Consider the following 25,810-nt stretch of genomic DNA (forward strand, 5'->3'; position numbering starts at 1 on the left):
TAATTGCTCCCCAGCCATGGAATATTCCTTAGCAGGATGCTTTGGAAACGTTGCTCCAGCCATTGCTTATTTTGAGGGCCCCTATGCCAGTCCACCATCCTGTTAATGGACAGATGCTACATAATATAAACCTATCTCCCTTAAAGAGGAACTCCAGTGAAAATAATGTAGTAAAAAAAGTGCTTCATTTTTACAATAATTATGTATAAATGATTTAGTCAGTGTTTGCTCATTGTAAAATCTCTCCTCTCCCCGATATACATTCTGACATTTATCACATGGTGACATTGTTACTGTGGGCAGGTTATGTAGCTGCTCCTATCTGTTTTGGCTGTTAGAGACAGCTCTAAGCAGCTAGTTCCTGTCTGTGAACATTGTTACATTGTGGCAGTTTGCCCAGAGTATTGCGGTCCCAGAGCTTCTTGTGGGAGGGGTTTCAGCACAAAATCAGTCATACAGCGCCCCCTGATGGTCTGTTTGTGAAAAGCATTATGTTTCTCATGTAAAAGGGGGTATCAGCTACTGATTGGGTTAAAGTTCAATTCTAGGTTGGAGTTTCTCTTTAATATAATCTAGCACTGTCACTTTTCTACAATACCCCAGTCCTCACAAATATCTGATACCTTTTGCATTTAATTGTGAACAGTTTGGGATTTATATCAAAAATTTGGGATATTATGTCTTATATCAAAGTTAATTTCCCCATAAGAATTAATGGAAACCCAGTTGATTCGTTCCCAGTTCATTGTATATCAAGTCAAATATTCACAAACATTTTTGCTTGTATAGCAAAGTACTCTTAAACCAAGGTACTCACAATCCAAGATTTTACTGCATATTGATGGGAATTCTAGTTCATCTGGAACTTTTTTGATCAGTTTGAGTTGTGGGTTTGGGTAACTCTAATTCCCTATGCATATCCCCCACATTCGGGTATGGTTTATTTTTTATAAAACCTGATATGGTATTTATGCTTGCATGTCTATTTCTTGATTGATACAGAAGCAGGATCTATTGCCACACACTTTCAAAAGATTTGTAATAGATTTCACATTGAAATCTATTGAAAATCTATGAAACCACAGCCCGACTGGCAGTTTCCCAGGACTCCCCCAGTCTAGTGCTCTCCTGGGCCTGTGCAGAGTGTCGCCAGCGGAGAGGACGTTCATCGGTGTACGCTTTCCTCCTATGTCCTCTCACCATGCCCGCTTACCTCCTGTTCTACCTTGACTCGGTGCACTTGTATAGTCAAGTAACATACGTGCTGTAGCGGCACTGAGAACAGGTGCACCAGAGGATGGAGACAGGAACCACTCTGCACAGGCAAAGGGGAGCACTATTTTAGCCGGGGTGAGGTTTGGAGACATCGATTAGCTGCAAAGCCACCGCCGCACACACAACCACCGCCTTTCAAATGAGACTTCTCCATCAAGAGCATTCAATAGCTTTAAACGATTGCAGCCAGGAAAATTTGACATTTATATTGTAACAGACAAAAAAAATGCATCTTGTTTGTAATGAGATGTCTGCCCCAACTGTTGTAAATTGGTGATCTTTCTGCTGCATTGATCTGCTGATAACTCTGGCTGCCGTCCACACATGAGTCTTCCTTGTTAGTGTTCTGTCCACTCCAGGCAGCAGTGCTAGCCGTGGAAATGTCAACAGTGGGCAAAGCTGGCACTTGTCTTTCAGACCCTCAGTTCCTCCTATCTTGTCAATCAGTCATTGAGAAAACTGACCCAACCATCACTGTCTCAGGTGGTACCACTCCCCGCAGCAATGGAGAGTTGTAGTTGCACTATGTATCAAGGATTTCAGTTTCACGCTCCCTAATCTGAATGCCGAAGCCTTTCATATCCACCACCTACATCTCCACAATACATCATCTTCAAATAATCTCCAGCTGGCAGGTCATATAAAATCATGGTGGACCTACTGGATGCAGTCAGCAGAAAGTGGTATCTGGTTCAAGGGAATCAAGACTATGAAACATCTAAATGGACACAACGGTCCATCTGGTTTACCTACGTAGAGGTGGACCAAGAGTTCTCATAAAGTTAAGGTGTACCTCCAATCACAGAAATGACAATGGCTTGTACAGCTTTCAGAGTGGCTTAGAAGAAATCCAATATGCTGTTATTAGACTTCATTGCTTTAAAGGACAACTGAAGCGAGAGTGATATGAAGGCTGCCATATTTATTTCCATTACCAATACCAGTTGCCAGTCTGCCCTGCTGATCCTCTGCCTCCAATACATTTTGCTATAGACCCTGAACAAGCATGCAGCAGATCAGGTGTTTCGGGCAATATTGTCAGATCTGACAAAATTAGCTGCATGCTTGTTTCTGGTGTGATTCAGACACTACTGCAGCCAGAGAGATCAGCAGAGCTGCCAGGCAACTGGTATTGTTTAACCACTTGCCGACCGCGTACTCATAACGCGCATCGGCAAAGTGGTAGCTGCAGGACCAGCGACGCACATCTGCGTCGCCGGCTGCAGGCTAATTAATCAGGAAACAACTGCTTGCGCGAGTGGCTGCTTCCTGTCAATTCACGGGGGGGGGGCTCCGTGAATAGCCTGCGGGCCGCCGATCGCGGCTCGCAGGCTAAATGTAAACACAAGCGGAAATAATCCGCTTTGTTTAAATTTTTACAACGCTGCTAACAGTAGCAGCGTTGTACTAGATCAGCGATCCCCGGCCAATCAGCGGCCGGGGATCGCTGTCACATGACAGCGGGGAGCCTGTTAGAGGCTGCACAGGACAGATCCGTTCCTGTGCAGCCTCCGATCTCCGGGACAGGGAGGAAGAAGAGGGAGAGGGGGAATCCTGCGGTGGAGGGGGCTTTGAGGTGCCCCCGCCACCCACACGCATGCAGGAGCGATCAGACCCCCCCCCCCCCCCAGCACATCATCCCCCTAGTGGGGAAAAAAGGGGGGCGATCTGGTCGCTCTGCCTGTTTGATCTGTGCTGGGGGCTGTAGAGCCCACCCAGCACAGATCTTCTAAATCAGCGCTGGTCCTTAAGGGGGGGGGGGGGGTAAAGGCTGAGTCCTGAAGTAGTTAAAAGGAAATAAATATGGCAGACACTATATTCTTTTCATTGGCCTACAAGGCTGGGGAGGTAATAAAGGATGTGTGCATCCCAAATGTAATGGGCAAGGTTAAAGGGCACACGAGGTGAAATGATATAGACATTTGTTCAGTGTATTTTTTGGACTGTAAGTCTCACTGTTTCTCCCCTATAAGTGGGGAAAAGGCACTGCATCTTATAGCTCAAATGCAGGGAGTTCCTGACTTGTGAACACCTGGCAATATGAAACGCCAACCTGCCGCAATGTCGGGGACTCCCTGTACTGTGCCCATGCAGAGGAGGACACAAAGGGGCATAGAGGGGGACACAAGGAGGACCCCGGAAGACACGAGGTACAAGATGCATGAGATACAAGGGTGGCATATTCCACAAGATGCCCCTTTACCATGGATACACCAGGTTTAGTATATATTCCCCCCCCCCCCCTGGTTTTTGCCCTCTAAACCTAGGTGTGTCTCATGGTCATTTAGCATCTTATAGTCTGAAAAATAGGGTAACTTTTGGCATCACAGAGAAAAAGTTAAGATGGAAACCACTGGAAATATAATTTTCTTTTATTTTCATATCACATTTCTCTTACATATGACAGTATATGTTAAAGTGTAACTGTCGGGCATAAAATCAGAAATCAATTCTTTATTTTTATCTGGTAAACGAGTAATAAGGATTCTAATCAGGCAATCCAAAAGTTAACATCTCTATTACTTTTCTTGTCTATAAATGATCATTCCCCAGTTTACCTGACTCTTATTTGGTATGTTGCCGCACAAAGGAAGTTGCAGGGCATGCTGGGTTGTCCTTTTTTGCTTCTGTACGTTAGTTAAGTCTAAGGGGAAATAAAGAAGCAAAAAAAAAAGACAACCCAGCGTGCCCTGCAACTTCTTTTGTGTGGCAACGTACCAAAGAAGAGTCAGGTAAACTGGGGAATGATCATCTATAAACAAGAAAAGTAATAGAGATTTTGACTTTTGGATTGCCTGATTTAGAATCCTTATTACTTGTTTTCCAGATAAAAATAAAGAATTGATTTTTGATTTTATGCCCGACAGTTACACTTTAAAACAGGATAGGCAAGCTAAATCATTTCTTATTGGATAATTATTATTTTTTTCAGTTCATTTGACATTTCATCCCACTTTAAGAGGGTGATCGCAATTTTGCTACGTCCGTTTTAAGCAAATAACTATCTAGATGAGATATTTGCTATCCTTTTCTTTAGTGAGAAAGGTATAGGAAACCAAATTGAAATCATCAAGCACAAAATGAGCTGCAGTGGACCAACAGACTTGCAAAATGCACCATGATTTCTGTCTTCTGCTCTAGGTTTGTCTAGTGCGTTTTCGCACATCCCCGAACTGCACAACTTTTTTGGTCAGCATATGTGTTCGCATATCCTGCAGAAAGGCATACATCTACTCCCGAGTGCATCGGTCGCTTCATTGACTTCCACAGTGGTACAGCCTATCCGTACTATACAGATTCACTGCCATTCCAGTACACTGGGAACCTTACACATGCACAAGAATGGCCTGATTCCATTTCAAACTATTTCATGAAATGACAGAAAGAGGTTTTGAATCGGAATGATGCCATTTATTAGCTAACTTAGAGGGAAAAAAAGTAAGCTTCCGGCTAATAAGCCTCCTTCAGAGTTTCTTCTATATATTAACAAGATGTTTTAGCAAACAAGTGGTCTTATCTATTTGTCATAAATTAGCTAGCATCCCTGTGAGATCCTCCTGAAGTTGTAACTAGCCTCCCTGGCATATATCTGGATTTTAGGGTCTAAAAGCGGTCCAATTTTTTGGAACGCTTTCAGACCCTAAAACCAGGGGGGGAAAAATTACACCGCAGAGAGAACTATGGCAGCCAAACATTTAACTTCCTCCCTGGGATCCAGTGCTGCAACTCTCTATCCGTCCATGTGGGTGGCGATGTAACCCAGTAGTGAGGTTGCCAGCTGTCATCATGATGTCAAACAGCGATCTTGCCAGAGGGATGCAGACCCTCAGAGGACAAGAAGGAGAATGGCTGCTGGCATCTGGATCCTGGAGGAAGTGACTTGAAATGCCTGCTGCGTGCTATACTTTGCACAGACCTCCCTTTGGCTACCCCGAGTCAGGCTCAAGGTTACCCCTCTGAGCTGCAGTTCTCCGCCTTGAGTCTGACTTGGAGTTACCACCAGGGAGGTTAAGGCATCGGATGACATTTATTTATGTTTGCAAAAGAATGTTTCTCCTCCGAATGTCCAGTGTATATGTAAGCTGTGTGTTTTAACATCTTGTGAATATACAGGAACAAAGTCTGAAGAAGGCTTATTAGCCGAAAACTTACTTTTTTATTTACCTCTAGTTTAGCCAATAAATGGTATCATCCTGATTCAAAGCTTCTTGCTTTACTGATGGCTAACATGGTACAACACTCTACTGAAATAATAGACTGTTGGATTTCAAGCAGGCCACAATCAAACCTATATAGCCTCACTGTGGTAACTGGAGAGTCACCAGGAGAAGCAGAAGCAAAAAAGCCTGTTTCTTGCAGATTACAAAGAAGAGATGTACATATTTAAAAGTCCGTTGCTATACCTGATACGTAAATCTAAGAGGATATTTTTTATTGTTCGCATCCCGGAGAGCTCCTTTAACCTTCAGCTTGGACATCCTTTCCCTGCAGATCCACAGGAAGTTCCAGAGCCGTTTAGAGGAACTGGAGAAGCTCCCAGAGTTGCTGAAGATAAAGGATTTGAAGCTGCAGGAGACCCAGGATCAGCTTCAGGTGTACGAGAAGAAGAACGCCGAGCTCTCCTTCATCATCGCTGACTTGCGCACGAGGGTAAGGATATGGCACAACAACAGCATGAGGATAATGGATACAACAGGAGAATAAAGTCTGCAGTGATTACCCAGGATGCTCTACACCTATGCCAAATCCATCTACTCGTCTTCATCTAACCATTACCTCTCCCATCCCCTTAGTGCCCTGCTACACCATACAATAAACAGGACAGAAAGCAATGTGCCTTACCTCGTGCATGTTTTCTTCATTTCACTTTCTTGTTTTAGAAGTGTTAGTCCATCTATTGTTAAAGTAAAACCAAAGCCACCAGGGGCGTAGCAATAGTCATAGCAGCTGTTATGGAGCCTTGGAACAGAGGGGGCCCAGTGGGTACTTAATATTTTCACCATCAACTTTCTTGTGTTTCTCCACTCTCTGTTTCCATGCCCATGAACTATGTGTAGTGTTGATTGCATGAGAATTTAAATTGCCCATTTACCGCAGGGGCGTAACTAGACATCACTGGGCCCCCCTGCGAAACTTTGCATGGGGCCCCCCCACCCCCACTGCCCCTTGCAGCCCACAAGTCCTTCATTGCAGCTCTGCTCCCAGTACACATATACACACACAGCCATATTATTTTACTACATGAGAGCACATGCTATATGGAGGAACAATAAAGACATGCTGAACATAAGATATAGTCACTGTAACTTTGGCAAAACATTTAGAATGTCACTGATTGATACTCTTATTACTGGATCTTGGACTCAGTATGAGACAAGCTCTCAATGAGGCAGTGACAGCCAGACATCAATCTAACCCACTCTGCTGTGTTGTAAAAGTAATCAGACAGCATAAGGTCATTAGCCCCATGTGTGTGATAAGAATCTAGGAATCTTTTTGGAGTTATTGCTGATAAAGGACAGTCTACAACTTTTTTTCACCCTGTAACTCCTTTGTAAGGTTGTACATGAAGTCATCAGAACTTAGCAGCAGTGTTTTTTACGAACCCTAGAGAGGAGAGACAGTGTAAAAATTCCAAAGTGTTTATGATTCCTTATCTGTGTGGTGGACACATGCAGTCAATATAACAATGGTGTGAGAGCAGAATATGTTTTTTCTCCCCATGCCCTTAGTTGTCAGTCTCTCAAACTTTTCCCCCCACGGGCCCCCTGTGGCTTCGGGGCCTCCCTGCGGAGGCATCCCTTGCAGGATCTATTGTTACGCCCCTGATTTACCGTATTTTTTTGACGCACCTAAGTTTAGAGGACAAAAACCAGGGTAAAAAATATATACTAAACCTGGTGCATCCATGATGAAGGGGCATCTTGTGGATTATGCCCCCTTGTACCTCTTATGTCTCCCTGTGTCCCCCATGTGGCCTCCTCTATGCCCCTTTGTGTTTCGCTTGTGTCCTCCCTTTGTAAAGGGAGTCCCCGACATTGCGGTGGTTCATATTGGCAGGCGTTCTTAAGTCAGGAACTCCCTGCATTTGGACTATAATATGCAGTGACTTTTTCCCCCACTTTTGGGGGAGAAAAAGCGAGTCTTATCGTACAAAAAATACAGTAACTTTTTTTATCTATAGGGTAAAGGCAGGCGGCATTGTTTAAGTCCCTACATCTGAGGGCCCTCATGAAAGTTTTGCTATGGGGCCCCATAATCTCTAGCTAGGCCACTGAAAGCCACCTTAAAAAAAATAGATACTTGCATATGTAAAGGAAAGGCTCCGGATCGCATAGAGTCTTCCAAGTCCTCTCTCTGTGCCTCTTAATCCCCCCCCCCCCCCCATACTGGGTTCATGCATGTGCATTACGACTTTGCTGAAAATGAACCTGAGATTTGAGACCTATGGAAGGTGCCTTATGTATTTCCTTTTTAAATAATACCACATACAAGGGAAGGTCCGCACTTGTCAGTTGGAAGTTACCTTTATTGTGGACATATCCAAAATACAAACTAGGCAGGCATCAAGTAGCTGACATGTTTCGGACTAACCGTCCTTAATCATAGCTAACACAAAAATGGCAGCTTGAGCACATAAGAGCATATAAATAGGGATGTCCCGAGGGAGAGAGAGCAACAATAATAAACAGCAAAGGACAAAGTGATGGACAGAGCAGCAAAAAGGGGCAGAGTCAATAGTCTGTTGAGCAAGAACCAGGGGGGGCCCAAAAATCAGCAGGGAGGGCAAAAATAATCAGGTAATGGTGGCCAGATCCCATCTGGGATTTAAGCCATGCGGAACTCTAGTATTTAATTTGAAAATCCACTCTGCTTCCTTTCACAGTAGTCTCTTATAGAGATCCCCTCCACTCTTAGATGGCACTACCCTCTCAATCCCACAGAAAGAGAAGCTACCCCACATATCCAGCAAATTCCGCAGGAAATAAGATACACAACATATCTGGTTTGTCACCACCTATTCTACTGAATACAAGCAGGTGACCAACCTAATTGCAAAATATCTCCCGATGCTTCAAGCGGACACAGGCCTGTCCCCAATTCTAAGTGATGGGGTAAGATGTGAGCAGACGCGCTCCAACTTTGGGACAGATCTTGTCCCCTAGCTTGTTTTAGCTCTGGTATCACAGGCAAAACTTGGTTGACCACTATTGGTTCTCACAGGTGTGGTTTGGCAACTTGTAAATACTGCCATGTCCTTGTTAGGTCCAAGACTGCTGTCTCTGCCTCAAATGGCCGGAGTTTCCCCATATCACAGTTTATCAACTGTGGAACCAGATATGTTGTGTATCTTATTTCCTGCGGAGTTTGCTCACTGCAGTATGTGGGGTGTACTACGAGTTGCAGAGCACTATGTGGGGGCAGATTGGCATACTTTAAATATCACCAATGTTGCCAAGCACTTTCGTGAGATTCACGGAAGAGATAAGACTAGCTTCTCTTTCTGTGGGATTGAGAGGGTAGTGCCGTCTAAGAGGGGAGGGGATCTCTATAAGGGACTACTGTGAAAGGAAGCAGAGTGGATTTTCAAATTAAATACTAGAGTTCCGCATGGCTTAAATGCCAGATGGGATCTGGCCACCATTACCTGGTTCTTGCTCAACAGACTATTGACTCGGCCCCTTTGTGCTGAAACTGTCCACCACTTTGTCCTTTGCTGTTTATTATTGTTGCTCTCTCTCCCTCAGGAGACTTTAGATAACATGCTCCTTGTTTTTATTTTGTACATATAATTTTTCTACATATCTATGTTTTAATGTTACGTTTTGTACTGATGCATTGGTTTGCATGTGTGGGTGGGAGGCAGTGTCTTAGTGCACCTCCTTTGGAATGTGACCATTCCCATATTGGGATGGTTTTGGGGTGGGCACTCTACTAACATCCCTATTTATATGCTCAAGGTGCCATTTTTGTGTTGGCCATGATTAAAGGACTTCCGAGGCCAAATGTCAAAAAAAGTTAAATACCTGCATCACTTTTGTAGGCACGGAGCACGCCGTCCGCGCCCTCTGTGCCATTCCGCCTGGTCCCCGCCGCTCAATAGCCCCCCGGGCCGGCTCCCGACCTTATGGCCCGGGTCGGGTTCTCCTGCCTGCACTAACATGGCCGCATGAGCTGGCCGCGGCGGCGCAGTCCGCATAGCCACGAGTGCGCCTGCGCAGCTCTAGGGCCAACACCCCGATCCATGCAACAGGAAACAGCCTGTTGCGTGGATGGGGGGGTTGGCCCTAGAGCTGCGCAACCGCACTCGCGGCTATGCGGACACTGCAGCCGCGGCCAGCTTATGCGGCCATGTTAGTGCAGGCAGGAGAGCCTGACCCGGGCCCGTGAGGTCGGGAGCAGGCCCGGCGGGGCTGTTTAGCGGCGGAGACCCGGTGGAACGGCACGGAGGGCGCGGACGGCGTCCTCCATGCCTACAAAAGTGATGCAGGTATTTAACTTTTTTTGACATTTGGCCTCGGAAGTCCTTTAACCACTTCACATCTGAGGGGTTTTACCCCTTGAGCAACAGAGCAATTTTCACCTTTCAGTGCTCCTTCCATTCATTCGTCTATAACTTTATCATTACTTATCACAATTAAATGAACTTTTCGCCACCAATTAGGCTTTCTTTAGGTGGGACATTATGCCAAGAATTATTTTTATTCTAAATGTGTTTTAATGGGAAAATAGGAAAAAATGTGGGAAAAAATGTATTATTTTTCAGTTTTCGGCCTTTATAGGTTTTAAATAATGCATGCTACTATAATTAAAACCCATGAAATGTATTTGCCCTTTTGTCCCGGTTATAAAACCGTTTAAATTCTGTCCCTATCACAATGTTTGGCGCCAATATTTTATTTGGAAATAAAGGTGCATTTTTTTCAGTTTTGCGTCCATCCCTAATTACAAGCCCATAGTTTATAAAGTAACAGTGTTATACCCTCTTGACATAAATATTTAAAAAGTTCAGTCCCTAAGGTAACTATTTATGTATTTTTTTTAATTGTAATTTTTTTTTTTTTTTAAATTACAAAAAAAATTAAAAAAAATTGGGGAGTGTGGGAGGTAATGAGCAAATTTTTAGTGTAAAAGTAATGTATTTGTATATGAAAAATGCTTTAGGGTGTTGTTTTACTATTTGGCCACAAGATGGCCACAGTAACTTTTTGTTTATGCGACCTGCAAGCGTACAGGAAGTACGCTTGCAGGAAGGGTTAGAAGGCTGGGACACTGTTTTTTTTCTCACAATGATCGCTGCTTCCCGTAGAAGCAGCTGATCATTGCGGGGGGCAGAGATCAACGAACGGGAAAGGTTTTTCCCGTTCATTGATCGGCGGGCGGCGGCGTGCACGAGCGCTGGGACTGGAGCGCGGACAGCGGCGGGAGCGGCGTCAGGTACGGATTTCTCCGTCCCTTGGTGGTAACAGGGTGGAAAAAGGGACGGAGAAATCCGTACCGCTGGGGGTAAAGTGGTTAAGGACGGTTAGTCCGAAACATGTCAGCTACTTGATGCCTGCCTAGTTTTGTATTTTGTATATGTCCACAATAAAGGTAACTTCCAACTGACAAGTGCGGACTTTCCCTTGTATACTGTATCCTTTGGTTTCTGCTAAGCAGGCCAAGCACTGCAGTGGAAGTGGTGGAGTTGGGCGGTGTTTACCTTGCAACTTAAATAATACCAGTTGCCTGCCAGTCCTGCTGATCTTTCTGGTCAGTAGGGTATAAATCACACACCTGAAATAAGCATGTCGAATTTGTCATAGACATCTGATCTGCATGCTTGTTCAGGGCCTATGGTTTAAAGTATTAGAGACAGAGGGTCAGCAGGACTACCAGCCAATTGGCATCGAGTCCTGGGGCAGGGTTTTGCAGGAGATTGCGCGCATCTGCGCTTGAATATCGGAGCTCAGCTCGGTCATCAGTCTCCCAGCGGCGATCTATTTACAATGTACAGCGCTGCGATCTAAGGCAGCGCTGTACTGGGGACAGCCGTGTCATTCAGCTGTCTCCCTGGATGGGACAATTGTAGTGGCCAATTAGTTTTGGGGTAGCGCGAGCAGTAGCATGCCTACTTTGAAAATGTTACTTGTGATGTCACACTGAGCTGCGCTGCTTGAGCAGTGTAGCTTAGTGTATCAACCCCTAACTGTGAGCCAGATGTAGCCATCAAAAGAGCCACATCTGGCTCCCGAGCCATAGGTTCTCTACCCCTGTTTTAAAGGGAACCTGAAGGGTGAGGAATAAGGAAGCTGCCATCCTAACTCTCTAATAAACCTTGTTCCACAAGAGTGAAGCTACACTTTCACCACTTCACATTTTGGTGGTGGTATAGCTAAGCCTTAAGCTCAACACACACCATACAATCTTGGTTGTACAGATCTACCAAATCTATGTAGTATAAGGGCCAACACATTGAAAATACCTTGAATGATTGATTGGATAAGCTCTTATACTACATGAAAGTGGTAAGATTAAACAACCAAGATTGTATGGTGTGTGTTGAGCCTTAGCCCCTCTCACCCTCCTTTTTATACAATTCATCAATATTGTATAGTGAGCAGGGAGTGTTCTGGGGTGCCTATTAGCTAGTTTAGTAGTGCTTCTACAGTATCTCCACTCCAGGGGCATAACTACAAATCATGGGTTCCCCAGCAGACACAATAATACAATAATAATACAATAACATTTGTAAATCGCTTTCCTCCCATAGGACTCAAAGCGCATAGTTGTGTCTCAGATCAATACAGGGTTGCAGGCTGGACTGTGTTACAGTGGAGATAGTCAGATGTTCATGAATGCCAGACTGAAGAGGTAGGTTTTCAGTTTAGACTTAAAGAGACACTGAAGCGAAAAAAAAATATATATGATATAATGAATTGGTTGTGTACTATGAATAATTACTAGAAGTTTAGCAGCAAAGAAAATATTCTCATATTTTTATTTTCAGGTATATAGTGTTTTTTTTCTAACATTGCATCATTCTATAATATGTCCAGATTACACAACACTCAGCATTCAAAATGATTCTTTCAGAGCAGTCTGTGAACTAATGACCTCTCCTCTAGCAGAGAAAAAGTAAATAGTTCAATAACACTTGAGATAATAAAAGTCAGATAACAGCCCTCTCCATGACTTTGAAAGTCGCAGAGCTTAATTGCTTTTTTGCATAGAGATAACAACTGGAGTTTCTTGACTCTTCCTGTACAGGAAACCATTAGACTGATGTATCTGATCTTAATGTTTTATTTCTTAGCTGTACTACACATACAAATCATAATATAAAAAAAAAAATCCGCTTCAGTGTCTCTTTAAGTGCTTCCAGGGATGGTGCTATCCTGATTGTGTGTGGCAGGGAGTTCCAAAGTCTAGACTGCATTGCAAGCATTCAAATATAATCATAAATGTTTCTGCTGTAATGAATCTTATCTTAGTCAGCCTGGCTCTATTTTGGTACATTGCCAACAAGAGGGAAGCTTGTTATCTCCCCTCCCACATTCCTGCTCCTCACTGATTGGCTGAGGGCAGTTAAGACTGATCTTATATTGGTCTAAAAGTAGCCATACATGGGTTGATATGTACAGATTTGAACACTGATGGAATCGCCCAGTGATCTCTTGACCCCTATAAGCCTGATTGATAATTTGGTCAATTCTGGACAGTTTAACATCCCCACTATGCCTAATGATAATGATAAAGGGAAACTGTAACCAAGAATCAAACTTCATCCCAATCATTAGCTGATACCTGTGACCCCTGCCTGATAATCCCCATGAGGAGATTGACCAGTCCAAAACCTGTCAGTTCTGTCAGATTTTAACTGCTTACTTTTGTTCTCTGACGCGGTCCATTAATGAATCTGGAGGAGCAGTGGAAGATCAACAGCAGCAGATCAGTGGGGATAGTGGCTTCATTAGTTCTACAGAAATCTGATCTAGATCAAGTGGTGCAGTGTGGTAGACTAGTCACTACTGTAGGGCGCCGCCATAGGTCATAATGTGAATTTCGGCTATAGCGGTACTCTGTGACTGATAGGGATGGTCAATGAGAAGCAAATCATTTTGCTTTGATGCAGGATTATGCTAATTTATGCTGCTTGAAAATGGACCAATCAAATCTTACCTCTACCTCAGCAGGATTTGATAGGTTTATTTTCAAGCTGCTTAAATCTGCACACAATATTTGCATAATGCTGCATCAACTCCAAATGATTTGCATCTCATCGACCATCCCTAGTGACTAATTAGAAAAAAAACAAGATAATTTGGCCACCAGCAATAGCCAGTGCCCTAATTATGTATCCCCCCCCCCCCATTATTTTCATTATGGGCATCCCCTAGCGCCCAACTGAACATGAGGCGCCATTCTACATACTCACACAGGTACTGCCCAGTCTTTGGCTGTAGAGCAAGGAGATCAGATGAGTGGGCAGCAGGCACTGCCAGCACCCTTGGAAACAGGTTTCCCCAATGTGCTTTGATTTAAACACACTCACACTTGTCACCCAGCTAAATGAAAGCAGGTAGAATGACGATGGCCATGCAATGTCTGCAGGTACCGTAGGTGTAAAGGTGCTTGTTTTATTACTAGCCTATCTCCTTTTAGGGCTCATTCACATCTAGGGTGTTTTGCCCTTTTTTTCAAGTGCAGGCGATTTACAAAATTGCCCTAAAAAAGCTTGTGCATTGATTCTTATTGAGAGAGTACCCAGCTGAGCGGTTCGTTTCCAATCCGCTCAGCAAAGTGGTGCCTGTATCTTTTTTGAGGCGATTCCACCTCAATTAAAGGTATAGGAAAAACGCAAAACGCTCACAAAATAGCTTTGTGCGGTGATTGCGTTCGCGTTTTTAGAATTAATACATTGTATTTATTCTTTTCTGGGTCTAAGAGTGAATTAAAAAAACGCTTTAGAAAAGTGCTTTAAACTAAAACGCCACCCAAAAACGTCCACCCAAGCGCCAGGAATCGCAAAAAAATCGCTTCAAAAAATGCCCAACGCTAACGCGATCTGAACGCAATGTGAACAGAGAGTGTTTGTTTCTTTGCACTTTCAGCTGAGGCCACGCCTCCTTACTAGCAGCCTCCTTACTGCAGCTCTTTGCAAGATGCTGCACACAAAGATGCTGTACAGACACAAAATATCAGTATCCGTTCCTGCAAATTGCATTCATAGTCTATGATATCTGCAGATCCTCATACACACCTTGCTTAACTGACATTCATCTGCAGATCAGATCCACCAGAATGGATTTTCAGATCTGCAGATGATTGTCTGATCTGCAGATGAATGTCAGTTAAACAAGGTGTGTATGAGGATCTGCAGATCTCATGGACTATGAATGCAATTTGCAGGAACGGATCTTTGGCAGGAACAGATCTTTTGCAGATACTGATATTTTGTGTCTGTACAGCATCTGTGTGTGCAGCATCTTGCAAAGATTTCTATCTGATGGGGAGTTCAGCTCCACAGAAAAGACTGTGTAGAGTATGGCTCTCATACTACATGGAAGGGGGTAAAATTGGTCTGTGATCTTTCATTTTCCAAAGACTATAGTCTGATGTGTGTATGAATCTAAACAGTTGCATGCTGGGTGTGGTCTTTTTTATCTATAATATATTCCTCCTCTTCCCTTTAGTTCCCCCAGAAAAGTCATGGATTTTTGCCCTGTGGTTTGGGGGGGGGAGATTAGTTGAGATTTCAGCCATGGGCATACGGTGTTTCAGAGGGGGCATTCATGCCTAACAACATTGTAACATAAAAACTGCGTTTCCTGGAGGCTTCAGAGTCTCTGTAAAGCGATCATTATGGCGGGCTCTGCTGTGAGTCACCTGATCATCATTAGCCAATGGAGACACTGATGGAGAGAAGGCTGGACATTTACCACACAAAGCAGAATATGATTGGGTAGCCACTTAGGGCTCACTAAGGGCATTTTTCCCCTTTTTTTTTTTCAAGCGCCCTAAAACGCTTGTGCAATGATTCCCTACGAGAGAGTTCACAGCTGAGCGGTTCCTTTGCGATCCGCTCAGCAAAGCAGTGCCTGTACCTTTTTTGAGGCGGTTCCGCCTCAATGGAAGGTATAGGTAGAAACACTCACAAAATCACTTTGTGCAGCGATTGCGTTCGCATTTTTAAAAATGAATAGATTGTATTTATTATTTTCCGGGTCAAAGAGTTCACTTCCTGACTTCAGGGAGTGAATTTAAAAAAACGCTCTGGAAAAGCGCCTAGAAAAGTACTTTTAACAAACACACCGCCCACCCAAGCGCCGGGAAAAAAATTGCGTCAAACACCTAATACTAACGTGATTGGAACTCCATGCGAACAAAATTGAGAAGACCGGTTACTCCTCTACAGATATGTAGGCTTTGGCTGATATAACTAGCAAGCACATCTACAGTATGCAGTACGTGTAATCTTTGGTGCACAGGTTTTATTATTCTGGTGAAAGAAGTGGAAAACTCCCTACCACCCCCTAATGAATGCCATGAATGTGAAAACCCTCCTCAGACTTTAGTGGCTACGTGAGCCGTGCCTTCTTCTCTCCCAGCATGCTTTGCTACTCAGTACTATAATACCGGTAATACAAAGAACTTTCTACACTTGTGTGATTGTACAGATGGAGCAGCAGGGAGACAAGATGGAATCTACAAGGGACCGGTACCAGGCTTCCATGGATGAGAACAACCGTCTAGCACTGAAACTGGAGGACCTGGAGAGGTACGTGTCATCAGACAGGATGTGACCTCATGAAATATGTGGCTGATAGCCTGCATTAAAGTGGAACTGAACTCAGAACTTCCTCTTTGCTCTAAAAGATAAGCAACAGCATAGTAACCTTTACAAACAAAAAACATTTATTTGTTGCAGCTGAAATAAATCCTGCAATAAATCTGCAGTGTGTCTACTTCCTGCTTCAGGCTAAGTTTACAGTGGGGCGTTAAAGTCGCACGTTAAAACAACATTTAACGCAGAATAGTGCACTGCAATGAAAAAATCAATGCGCTGTTCAGTGCACACATTGCATTGGTGTCTAACGCTGCACAAGTGAAAGTGCTGCATACAGTGCGTTATACACATTATTAACTGCGTTAGATTGTTTGCATATGCTCAGTAATGACTTGGAAGCAAACTTTTTGCGTTGCGACTTTAACGTCGCATCAAAACGCACCGTCCCACTGAATCTAGCCTCAGACATAGGGTTAACACCCTGGCCCATATGCAAGTCACTTTTTCTCCTGAGTTCTCTCCTAGGTGATATTTTTACAACGTGTCATAAAATGCCTTTTAAGCCACCAGCAAGTAAGAAAATACTCTAAATAAATTTGATAGCACTTTTTTCAACAGCTTTTGGGTACTTTTTCAATTGTAAAATGCTGAAAAGTTAGTTTAAAGAGAAGATGAAAGTTATCCCCTAGGAGATAACTCAGGTGAAAAAGTTAATTGCATATGGCCCCTGTGTTTCCAAATTAGCTGCTCTGCCGAAGACTGCCAAGGTTTCTATCAAAAGCTATTTTTTGGGAAAAGTTTTTCACTTGTTCTCACAGAATCAAATTTTAAATGTTCAAGCCGTTCGTAAGTTGGAGACTACTTGTATATGTTACTTTGGTGCCTCTTTAAGTAGGCTGTATTCAAAAATGTATATTTTCCATTGTCCTTTACATCCTAGATTCCCAACACATGGCATGTGTACCTAAAGGGGTACTTTAGAGGAGCTCAGGGGGTACTTTGACTACTCATAGCCAATACAGTACGTTTTTGAGAAGTCGTATATAAACAAACATAAATACATATTTAGGGTTCATTAAAAGCATGCAGAACTGTTTGAAAAGCATTTTATAATTATTCTCTACAAATATGTACAGTGGGTTGCAAAAGTATTCGGCCCCTTTGAAGTTTTCCACATTTTGTCATATTACTGCCACAAACATGAATCAATTTTATTGGAATTCCACATGAAAGACCAACACAAAGTGGTGTGCACATGAGAAGTGGAATGAAAATCATACATGATTCCAAACATTTTTTACAAATAAATAACTGCAAAGTGGTGTGTGCATAATTATTCGGCCCCCTTTGATCTGAGTGCAGTCAGTTGCCTATAGACATTGCCTGATGAGTGCTAATGACTAAATAGAGTGCACCTGTGTGTAATCTAATGTCAGTACAAATACAGGTGCTCTGTGAGGGCCTCAGGGGTTGTCTAAGAGAATATTGGGAGCAACAACACCGTCAAGTCCAAAGAACACACAAGACAGGTCAGGGATCAAGTTATTGAGAAATTTAAAGCAGGCTTAGGCTACAAAAAGATTTCCAAAGCCTTGAACATGCCACGGAGCACTGTTCAAACGATCATTCAGAAATGGAAGGAGTATGGCACAACTGTAAACCTACCAAGACAAGGCCATCCACCTAAACTCACAGGCCGAACAAGGAGAGCGCTGATCAGAAATGCAGTCAAGAGGCCCAAGGTGACTCTGGACGAGCTGCAGAGATCTACAGCTCAGGTGGGAGACTCTGTCTATAGGACAACTATTAGTCATGCACTGTACAAAGTTGGCCTGTATGGAAGAGTGGCAAGAAGAAAGGCATTGTTAACAGAAAGCATAAGAAGTCCCGTTTGCAGTTTGCCACAAGCCATGTGGGGGACACAGCAACCATGTGGAAGAAGGTGCTCTGGTCAGATGAGACCAAAATTGAACTTTTTGGCCAAAATGCAAAACGCTAAGTGTGGCGGAAAACTAACACTGCACATCACTCTGAACACACCATCCCCACTGTAAAATGTGGTGGTAGCATCATGCTCTGGGGGTGCTTCTCTTCAGCAAGGACAGGGAAGCTTGTCAGAGTTGATGGGAAGATGGATGGAGCCAAATACAGGGCAATTTTGGAAGGAAACCTCTTGGAGTCTGCAAAAGACTTGAGGCTGGGGTGGAGGTTCACCTTCCAGCAGGACAATGACCCTAAACATAAAGCCAGGGCAACAATGGAATGGTTTACAACAAAACATATCTATGTGTTAGAATGGCCCAGTCAACTAAATCCAATCGAGAATCTGTGGCAAGATCTGAAAACTGCTGTTCACAAATGCTGCCCATCTAATCTGACTGAGCTGGAGCTGTTTTGCAAAGAAGAATGGGCAAGGATTTCAGCCTCTAGATGTGCAAAGCTTGTAGAGACATACCCTAAAAGACTGGCAGCTGTAATTGCAGCAAAAGATGGTTCTACAAAGTATTGACTCAGGGGGCTGAATAATTATGCACACACCACTTTGCAGTTACGGTATTTATTTGTAAAAAAAATGTTTGGAATCGTGTATGATTTTCGTTCCACTTCTCACGTGTACACCACATTGTATTGGTCTTTCATGTGAAATTCCAATAAAATTGATTCATGTTTGTGGCAGTAATGTGACAAAATGTGGAAAACTCCAAGGGGGCCGAATACTTTTGCAACCCACTGTATATATGTCAAGAGGTACTTAGTTGCAATGATGTTGCCCACAGCAAGGTGTACTTGGCCAAGGCCGTCATTAGTAAAGGGGTACATGCTATAATAATGTTGTGAAACCCTGTCCTACGTGCTGCAACAACCAGTGGCGTTGCTAGCCCCACAGATCAGTGGCACATGTCCCGGATCTATTCTGGGGTGCCCGGATGTCCCCCAGGCAGAGTCAGCTGTGGTGCCTCAATGGAGGCATGCTGGGAGCTGTAGTGCATCAATTGGGGATATGCTGGGTGTTGTGGTGCCTCTATGTGGGCATACCGGGTGCTTTGGTGCCATGCTGGGTGCTGTTGATGCCTTTTGGGGGGCATGCAGGGAACTGTGGTTCTTCTATGGGAGCATGCTGGGTGCTGTGGTGCCTCTGTGGGGGCATGTTGGGTGCTGTGGTGCCATTATGGGGGCATGCAGGGAGTTGTGGTGCCTCAATGGGAGGCCCATGAGAGCATGGGAGGGGATCCACCAGAAGATCAGGGAATGCTATGGGGCAACTGCCAGATAAAGGCAGGCCAGCTCACCCAGCAGAAAGCCAGCACAGAAGCCAAGTAACTCTGCCTAGTTATTTATGTGATATGCTGCATTTTTTCTGTATTAACCTCCTGAGCGTTACGCCGCTCAGGGAGTTTTGTTACTTTTTGCCTGATTTTTAAATAAATGTGCTAAATGGCTATAAACCCTCTAGCTAGCACTAGGCTATCTAGAAGAATTCTGCGGCACCCGCCGCTCCCCCGTTTATTAGTGTTGTCCGGATCATGAACGGTTCGGATCTTTGATCCGAATCTCTTTTGTGAGTCGAATCATCCGAATCATCAAAATGAGTGATTCGGATCACAAAGGCGGCGGGGCCAGGAGTGGCACACCCTCCTCTCAGCAGGCAGAGGGGTCCTGGAAGCAGACGAGAAGAGATGGATCATTCAGTTGGAGGGGAGCCAGCCTTGCAGGGTGCCACTGCCAGATATGTGTAGAGCACACATACTGGCTATAAAGTGCTGCTCATTATATGCTGTCTGTTCCTAGTTGTGCACAGTGAACAAATGGGAAACTTTTGGCTCAGAAGCACAGCTCAGTAACTTTGTAGACAGTGTGCTGGGCTAGAAGGGCAGGCACTGTGATTGCAGGGCAATATGATCCTCCTGCACTGCTCTAAACAGCTGCACTTCACTTCGGAGAATGCTTTGGGGAATTCTTTCTTTCACTGTGCGACGTTTGCATTCAAAGTATACAGATGAACATATAGGTGAAATATATGTAAAGCATATGATTGCAGCATGTGGGTATTGTGTGCAAACAAACATTTCTGCTCTCTGTTCGTCCCTCCTCCCTTCTCTGTCCACTCCCAGCCCTCTGTCCATCTTCTCCCCTTCTTTGTGTGTCCACCCCCCTCCCCTTCTCTGTCCACCGCAGGGAAAGTCCTGTCCTGCTAGTCATTTCACCCCCGAATGCTTCCCTAGTAAAATGATCCGAGATTCAGATCAAAGATCCGGATCTTTTCAATGATCCGATTCAAATCATCCAAATCATTGAAAAGATCCGAACTTCCCATCTCTACCGTTTATACAGTACCCAACCTGAATCCAGCGATCGGCGCAGCCTCCCCGGGCAGCTCCGGTCTTCACTATGGGGAGGATCGCAGATGACGTCACGCGCCAACCCGATCCTTCCCATAGAGAGACTGGAGTTGTGCCGGGAGGCTGCGCCGATCGCTAGATCCGGGGAAGGGGAGGGGTGAAATGTATAAACGGGGGGGGGGGGATCGCGCGGGATCCAGGGGTGGCGGACACTCTTACTAGCTAGCCTAGTGCTAGCTAGAGGATTTACAGCCATTTGGCACATTTATTTATTTATGGGGGACTCCTGGAGCCACAGAGCGGTATGCCCGACACCGCTAAAGAAGTTAAAGGAGAGGGGGCTTCATCCAACATTTTGCTGGGCAGACCTACTTAGACTGTTAAGTTCATGCAAATTTGGCTCCACCCATGACCACACCCACATTATGGTGCATGGCCACACCCATTTTCAGGCTGGAGTGCCCAAAAGTTCCCCGGATCTCTTAGGACCTTAGCAACGCCCCTGGCAACAACCATTATTCATTTGAACAGTCTCCAGTTCGTGTAGACAATATTGGCTGCCATCTCTACACTTTAGAATCTCCGAGAAGGGTTTATCTGTATAGGTGTATGGCAGCCAGTTTACAGTGGGATAAACCTCAAAACTAAATTTTTGGTGTAAAACGTTAACTGCTTTGGTACCAGCAGCCTCTGCCCCCATTAAGGACCAGAGGCTATTGGTACAGTAAAACGGCGCTCCCCGACGAAACGCCGCAAAAATCCGCCAGTCACGCCACTCTGTCCCCGCCGCAGGCTCCACTCTCTGCTGACGACAGAGCACTGTGCGCCGGTCAGGAGCCGCTTTCATTGGCTCCTGACCCTGGGATTGGCTTACAGTGATGACAGGGCCAGGAGCCAATGAAAACGGCTCCTGCCCGGCTTACCAGTGCTCTGCCGTCATAGAGATGGCAGGGCGAGCAAATTGTGGCGATGACAGAACGGCGAGAGCAGCGTAATCGGCAGGTACGCATGGTCAATGCGACGTCGTCTACGTCCAGTCGGGCGCAGCACCACCTGCTGGACGTAGATTCGTACTGCGTTGGTCTGGATTCGGTTAAGCACAGTAAAAAATGAACATGACACAGTAGAAGGTATATTTATACTTTACTGAAGCCTGGTAATAACATTACTGGCTGCAGGACAAAATATCAGAGTGTCTTGTAATTAATTAATTACTGAGCACATAAAGAGGTGAATATACTCTGGATACCTGCAGGGCTGGAGATGGAGGCTTGTTATTGTGTATATCATGGTAACTGTAAACCTGTGGTTAGGCTGATTGCTATATCTGCATACCTGCATGGCTGGAGATGGAGGCTTGCTGCGGTCTATCTCACATGTCAATAAGCGACGATAAATCTTCATTCCAGTGTCCACTCGCTTGCTGCTTTTGCTCAGCCAACCCATGTTCTGGGGCCCCGCCCTCATCGGAGCCCTGATCCCTGCTCCCCTTACTGATCACTTTGTCTTGTCTTCTCAGGCGACTGGAGGAATGTGGAACACAAAACCGAGAACTCCTGCAGGTTGTGGCCAAGCGGGAAGAGACAATCCATCAAAACCAGCTGCGGCTGGAGGAAAAGTCCAGAGAATGCGCCTCTCTGACACGACAGCTGGAGGCCGCCATTGAGGAATCGCGGAGACAGGCAAGTGACTTGTGCGAGATCGCCATAACTATGCAAGCTTTCTCCTCTGTGTGAGCGCGGGCTTGAGGTTATATTAGAATCTGATCAGATGAAAATCGGTGCCGCCAAGAGATGGCGATCGACGATGTGACCACTTTCAGGCCCAAAGTTGGTCCCATGTATTGATAGGACTTGCTGCAAGAGGTAGGACCGACAAGCTCGATCGGGTGCATAGCGGTAAAGGCATGTGATATCTGGATGAGCAACGGAACCCCGGCGCAGTCCCCCTCTAGTGTAAAGTGCCCCATTCCATATCCGTTACCTGTTGATGTCCACTGCTGGCTATGGACTCCGTCCACATAGACACGCCCCACGTGGTTGCCAGAGTATACGTGGGGGCATGTATGACGGCACACGCGCCTCGGCCAGGACGTGGGGCACTTGTAGGAGAATGGAGCCTGAGTTGGGAAGCAAGCAAGCCAGGGCACTGAGGGGAGGGGCACAGTTACATTTGGGCGATTGGCGGGCGGGGCGTCACAAGGCTGATTCCTGAGAGATTTGATGCTGAAATTTATGTCACATTGCTATGTCACATTGCTCTACCTGACCTCACAATAAAGCTTCTATTGAGCAGATCTCTGGGTTTAGATGATCCTTTGGATTGAAGCCATCCTCTTCTCCACAGGTCATTTTGTTGCAGTTTTTTGTCACTATCTTAAAGGGCCACTATCGCAAAATATTGTAAAATTGAATATGCCTGTATATGCATATATACGAAATGAACATTTGTTCTGGAGTAAAATGCACCGTGAATTCCTTTTCTCCAAGCTGCTGTCGTTTACAGTAGGCAGTTAATATCTAACAAATCTGACTTATTTTGGACTAGTCTATCTCCACATGGGGGATTCTCAGTATTTCCTTTATTCTTTACAAAAGCACTCTATGAAATGGATCTATACAAAGATGTCACCCATACTTGCATGTATACTATATTGGAAGTTGGACTGTGCAAATGCTGTTCAGTAAGTGTTTTTGAAAATTAAAAAAAACCCTGAGAATCCCCCATGAGATGGACTAGCCCAAAACCTGTGAGCTCTGTCAGATTTTTACAACCTTTTGTAATTGGCAGCAACATAGAAAAAAAATAAATGTCACTATTTTTCGCTATGGTGGTCCTTTTTAAAGCGGACCTGAACTCAGAACTTCATCTCAGCTCTAAAAGATACACAACAGTATAATAACCTTTAAAGAAACACCATGTCTTTGTTACAGCTGATTCAAATCCTGAAATAAATCTGCAGTGTGTCCTACTTCCTGCTTTCATGGAAGAAGACCTATTGTTAACATCATGTGTTTACAAATGAGATCTCTGCCGTGGGAGTCAGCTGACACAGCTAAGGGATCAAATTACAACTTGTGCTTAGTCACAGATGAGGTTGAATTAGACAGGCTAAACTCTCCAAATACATACAGACATTCCCTTCTGTCCAGTGCAAGAGGTCTGGTCCACTTTAATGGATACCTATGAATTGGCTGCCGGGAGACTTGGGCACAGGATACAGCCAATATACGGCTCACCCTGCTCCTGCACAAGTCCTGGCGGCGTTAATTACTATTCCCCCTCTAGGCCTACGTGGATGGTGGGAATGATGTAATTCGGCTTCCAGCTATTGCTGGCGGACGAATTAGTGTTTTAAAAGTAACTTCAGCTCCGTCTTCCGCCGCCGCCAAAGTTACTGTGTGCTGCTATAGCCATACTTCCTATTATGGTCTATGGTGGCGCCGGCTGCGCCCAAATCTCCTGCGCTGGATTTGCCATGCTAGACTTCAATGCAAAAAGGCATGTGCTCTAAATGCCTGGGGTTAGAAAGGTCCTGGCTGGGGATGCAGGTCAGATCTCACCTCTTTAGCTAGGTACACATGGAGCGATGTTACTTATCAATCGAACCGCTGATGCGGCTCGATTGATAAGATCCGACAGGTCCGATCTCGCCGCCGCTCAATTCCCCGCGAGCGGACAATAGCAGGGAATCGAGAGGAAGATAAGCGGCGCCGGCGGGACGAGCGGGTATCGAATCCGACGCACCAACGGGGACGCGGCGGGTACGCGCTGAGATGCGGAAGAGGCGATCCGGTGGCTAATCGAGCCGCCGGATCGCTCCGTCTAGATTAGGCTTTTAGATTAACCCAGATCAGGTGCTTTTGTTTACATAATGCCCCTTGAGCAGAGGGAGGAACCAAGCCTGACTTCGTCTGTAATGCCCAAATAGGAGGAGTAAACGCTACCTATAAGCTTGGAGGGGGTAACCAAGGATATTCCTAGTGAGAAGATCTAAACAACAGGTTTTAGAAACTCGCATACTGGCCACATGACCAGCATTTTGGGGTCTGCAATAAGGTACTTGGGCATTATTTGTGCAGATGTGGGCTGTTTAACTTGTGTAGGGGTTGTTGGAGCAGTTGTACATTCATTCTTAAAATGCACAATTTATAAGGCCCCTTTTCCATGGGAGGTTGAACTGCCTGCTTGTCTTTTTTCACTATCCATGGCGACCTGGAGAGGGGGGTGGTAATTAGCGCTGCTGGGACTTTTGGAGGAGCAGGGTGAGCCATTTATCAGCTTTACCCTATGCTCAGCAGCTGAATCATATGTATGCCTTCAGCCTCCCGTGGAAAAGGAGCTGTACCTGAACTGAAGTTCCATGCTGAGTTAAACATTGATTCACAGTGTACTAGTGCTGCTAAGAACTTGTCTGAGACCCCTTTTTGTATTTTTTTCCCCTCTCCTTTGCAAGGATTAATGAACCAATGCTATTATCCGTGCAAATGAGGCAGTGGAATGCGGCTGCAACTCTCTTGAAAAGAAAACAGACGTCAAAACACTTTTGTTTGGCTGAGGAAACATTGCTGATAACAAGACAGAGTTAAAAAGCTTTACTTTTTATTTTTTTTGATTAACGAGTGAAACAGACTTAAAGAGAACCCGAGGTGGGATTTAATTATGTTACTGGGGCACAGAGGCTGGTTGTGCACACTAAGACCAGCCTCCGTTGCTATCAGCGGGAGGGAAGGGACACGGGCGGGTATCGGCGATGCGGGGGAGCGGCGCTGATAGACCGCGCTTAGGTAAACCTTGTGCTGGTGACGCGCTGCGTGTCGCCAGCACTGCGGGGGGTATAGCGGCGCGCAGGGGGGACATGGAGGCACACCATAGGGCAACGGAGGCTGGTCTTAGTGTGCACAACCAGCCTCTGTGCCCCAGTAACATAATTAAATCCCACCTCGGGTTCTCTTTAATGCTACCCTGATATAGAATTCAGTCTTGGAAATTAAGCCCTTACATTGAAAATAAGAATATGAGACTCCAAGAAAGTTTTACGTCTCATTAGGTCTACACATACAATTGATGATTTCATAGGTTTATCTTCAGTCTTAACCCAGTTAAGGCTGGGTTAGTTAAGTGAAGTGGGTAAACAGAGTTTTAGGCTGCTTTCACAGTGTGATGTTACAGGCGCACGTTAGAGCAGCCTGTAACGCACCCCACCGCACAGCAATGAAAAATCAATGGGCTGTTCACAGTGCCCACGTTGCGTTACACAGTAACACTGCGCCATTACACAACGTACTGCATGCAGTACTTTGTAAGCAGCAGAGCCGCATTAGACTGCTTGCACATGCTCAGTAACGTTGGGGAGGAGCGGAGAGCGGCCAAGCACATGGCTAATTAATATTCACTGCACTCAGTGACGTGCAGTGTTTACTTC

General features: G+C 45.0%; 1 protein-coding gene across 1 annotated transcript in view; it reads left to right on the plus strand.

The window, feature by feature from the left end:
- ODF2 (outer dense fiber of sperm tails 2) overlaps positions 1-25,810 on the plus strand; it is a 107,619-nt gene that overhangs the window by 65,943 nt on the left and 15,866 nt on the right. The window contains exons 16-18 of the mRNA XM_068248531.1: positions 5,767-5,925; positions 15,936-16,036; positions 21,905-22,067. Coding sequence (XP_068104632.1) covers positions 5,767-5,925; positions 15,936-16,036; positions 21,905-22,067 — 423 coding nt within the window. The remainder of the gene's footprint in view (positions 1-5,766; positions 5,926-15,935; positions 16,037-21,904; positions 22,068-25,810) is intronic.

This window comes from Hyperolius riggenbachi, chromosome 8 (genome assembly GCF_040937935.1).
Source record: "Hyperolius riggenbachi isolate aHypRig1 chromosome 8, aHypRig1.pri, whole genome shotgun sequence".
Classification (NCBI taxonomy): domain Eukaryota; kingdom Metazoa; phylum Chordata; class Amphibia; order Anura; family Hyperoliidae; genus Hyperolius; species Hyperolius riggenbachi.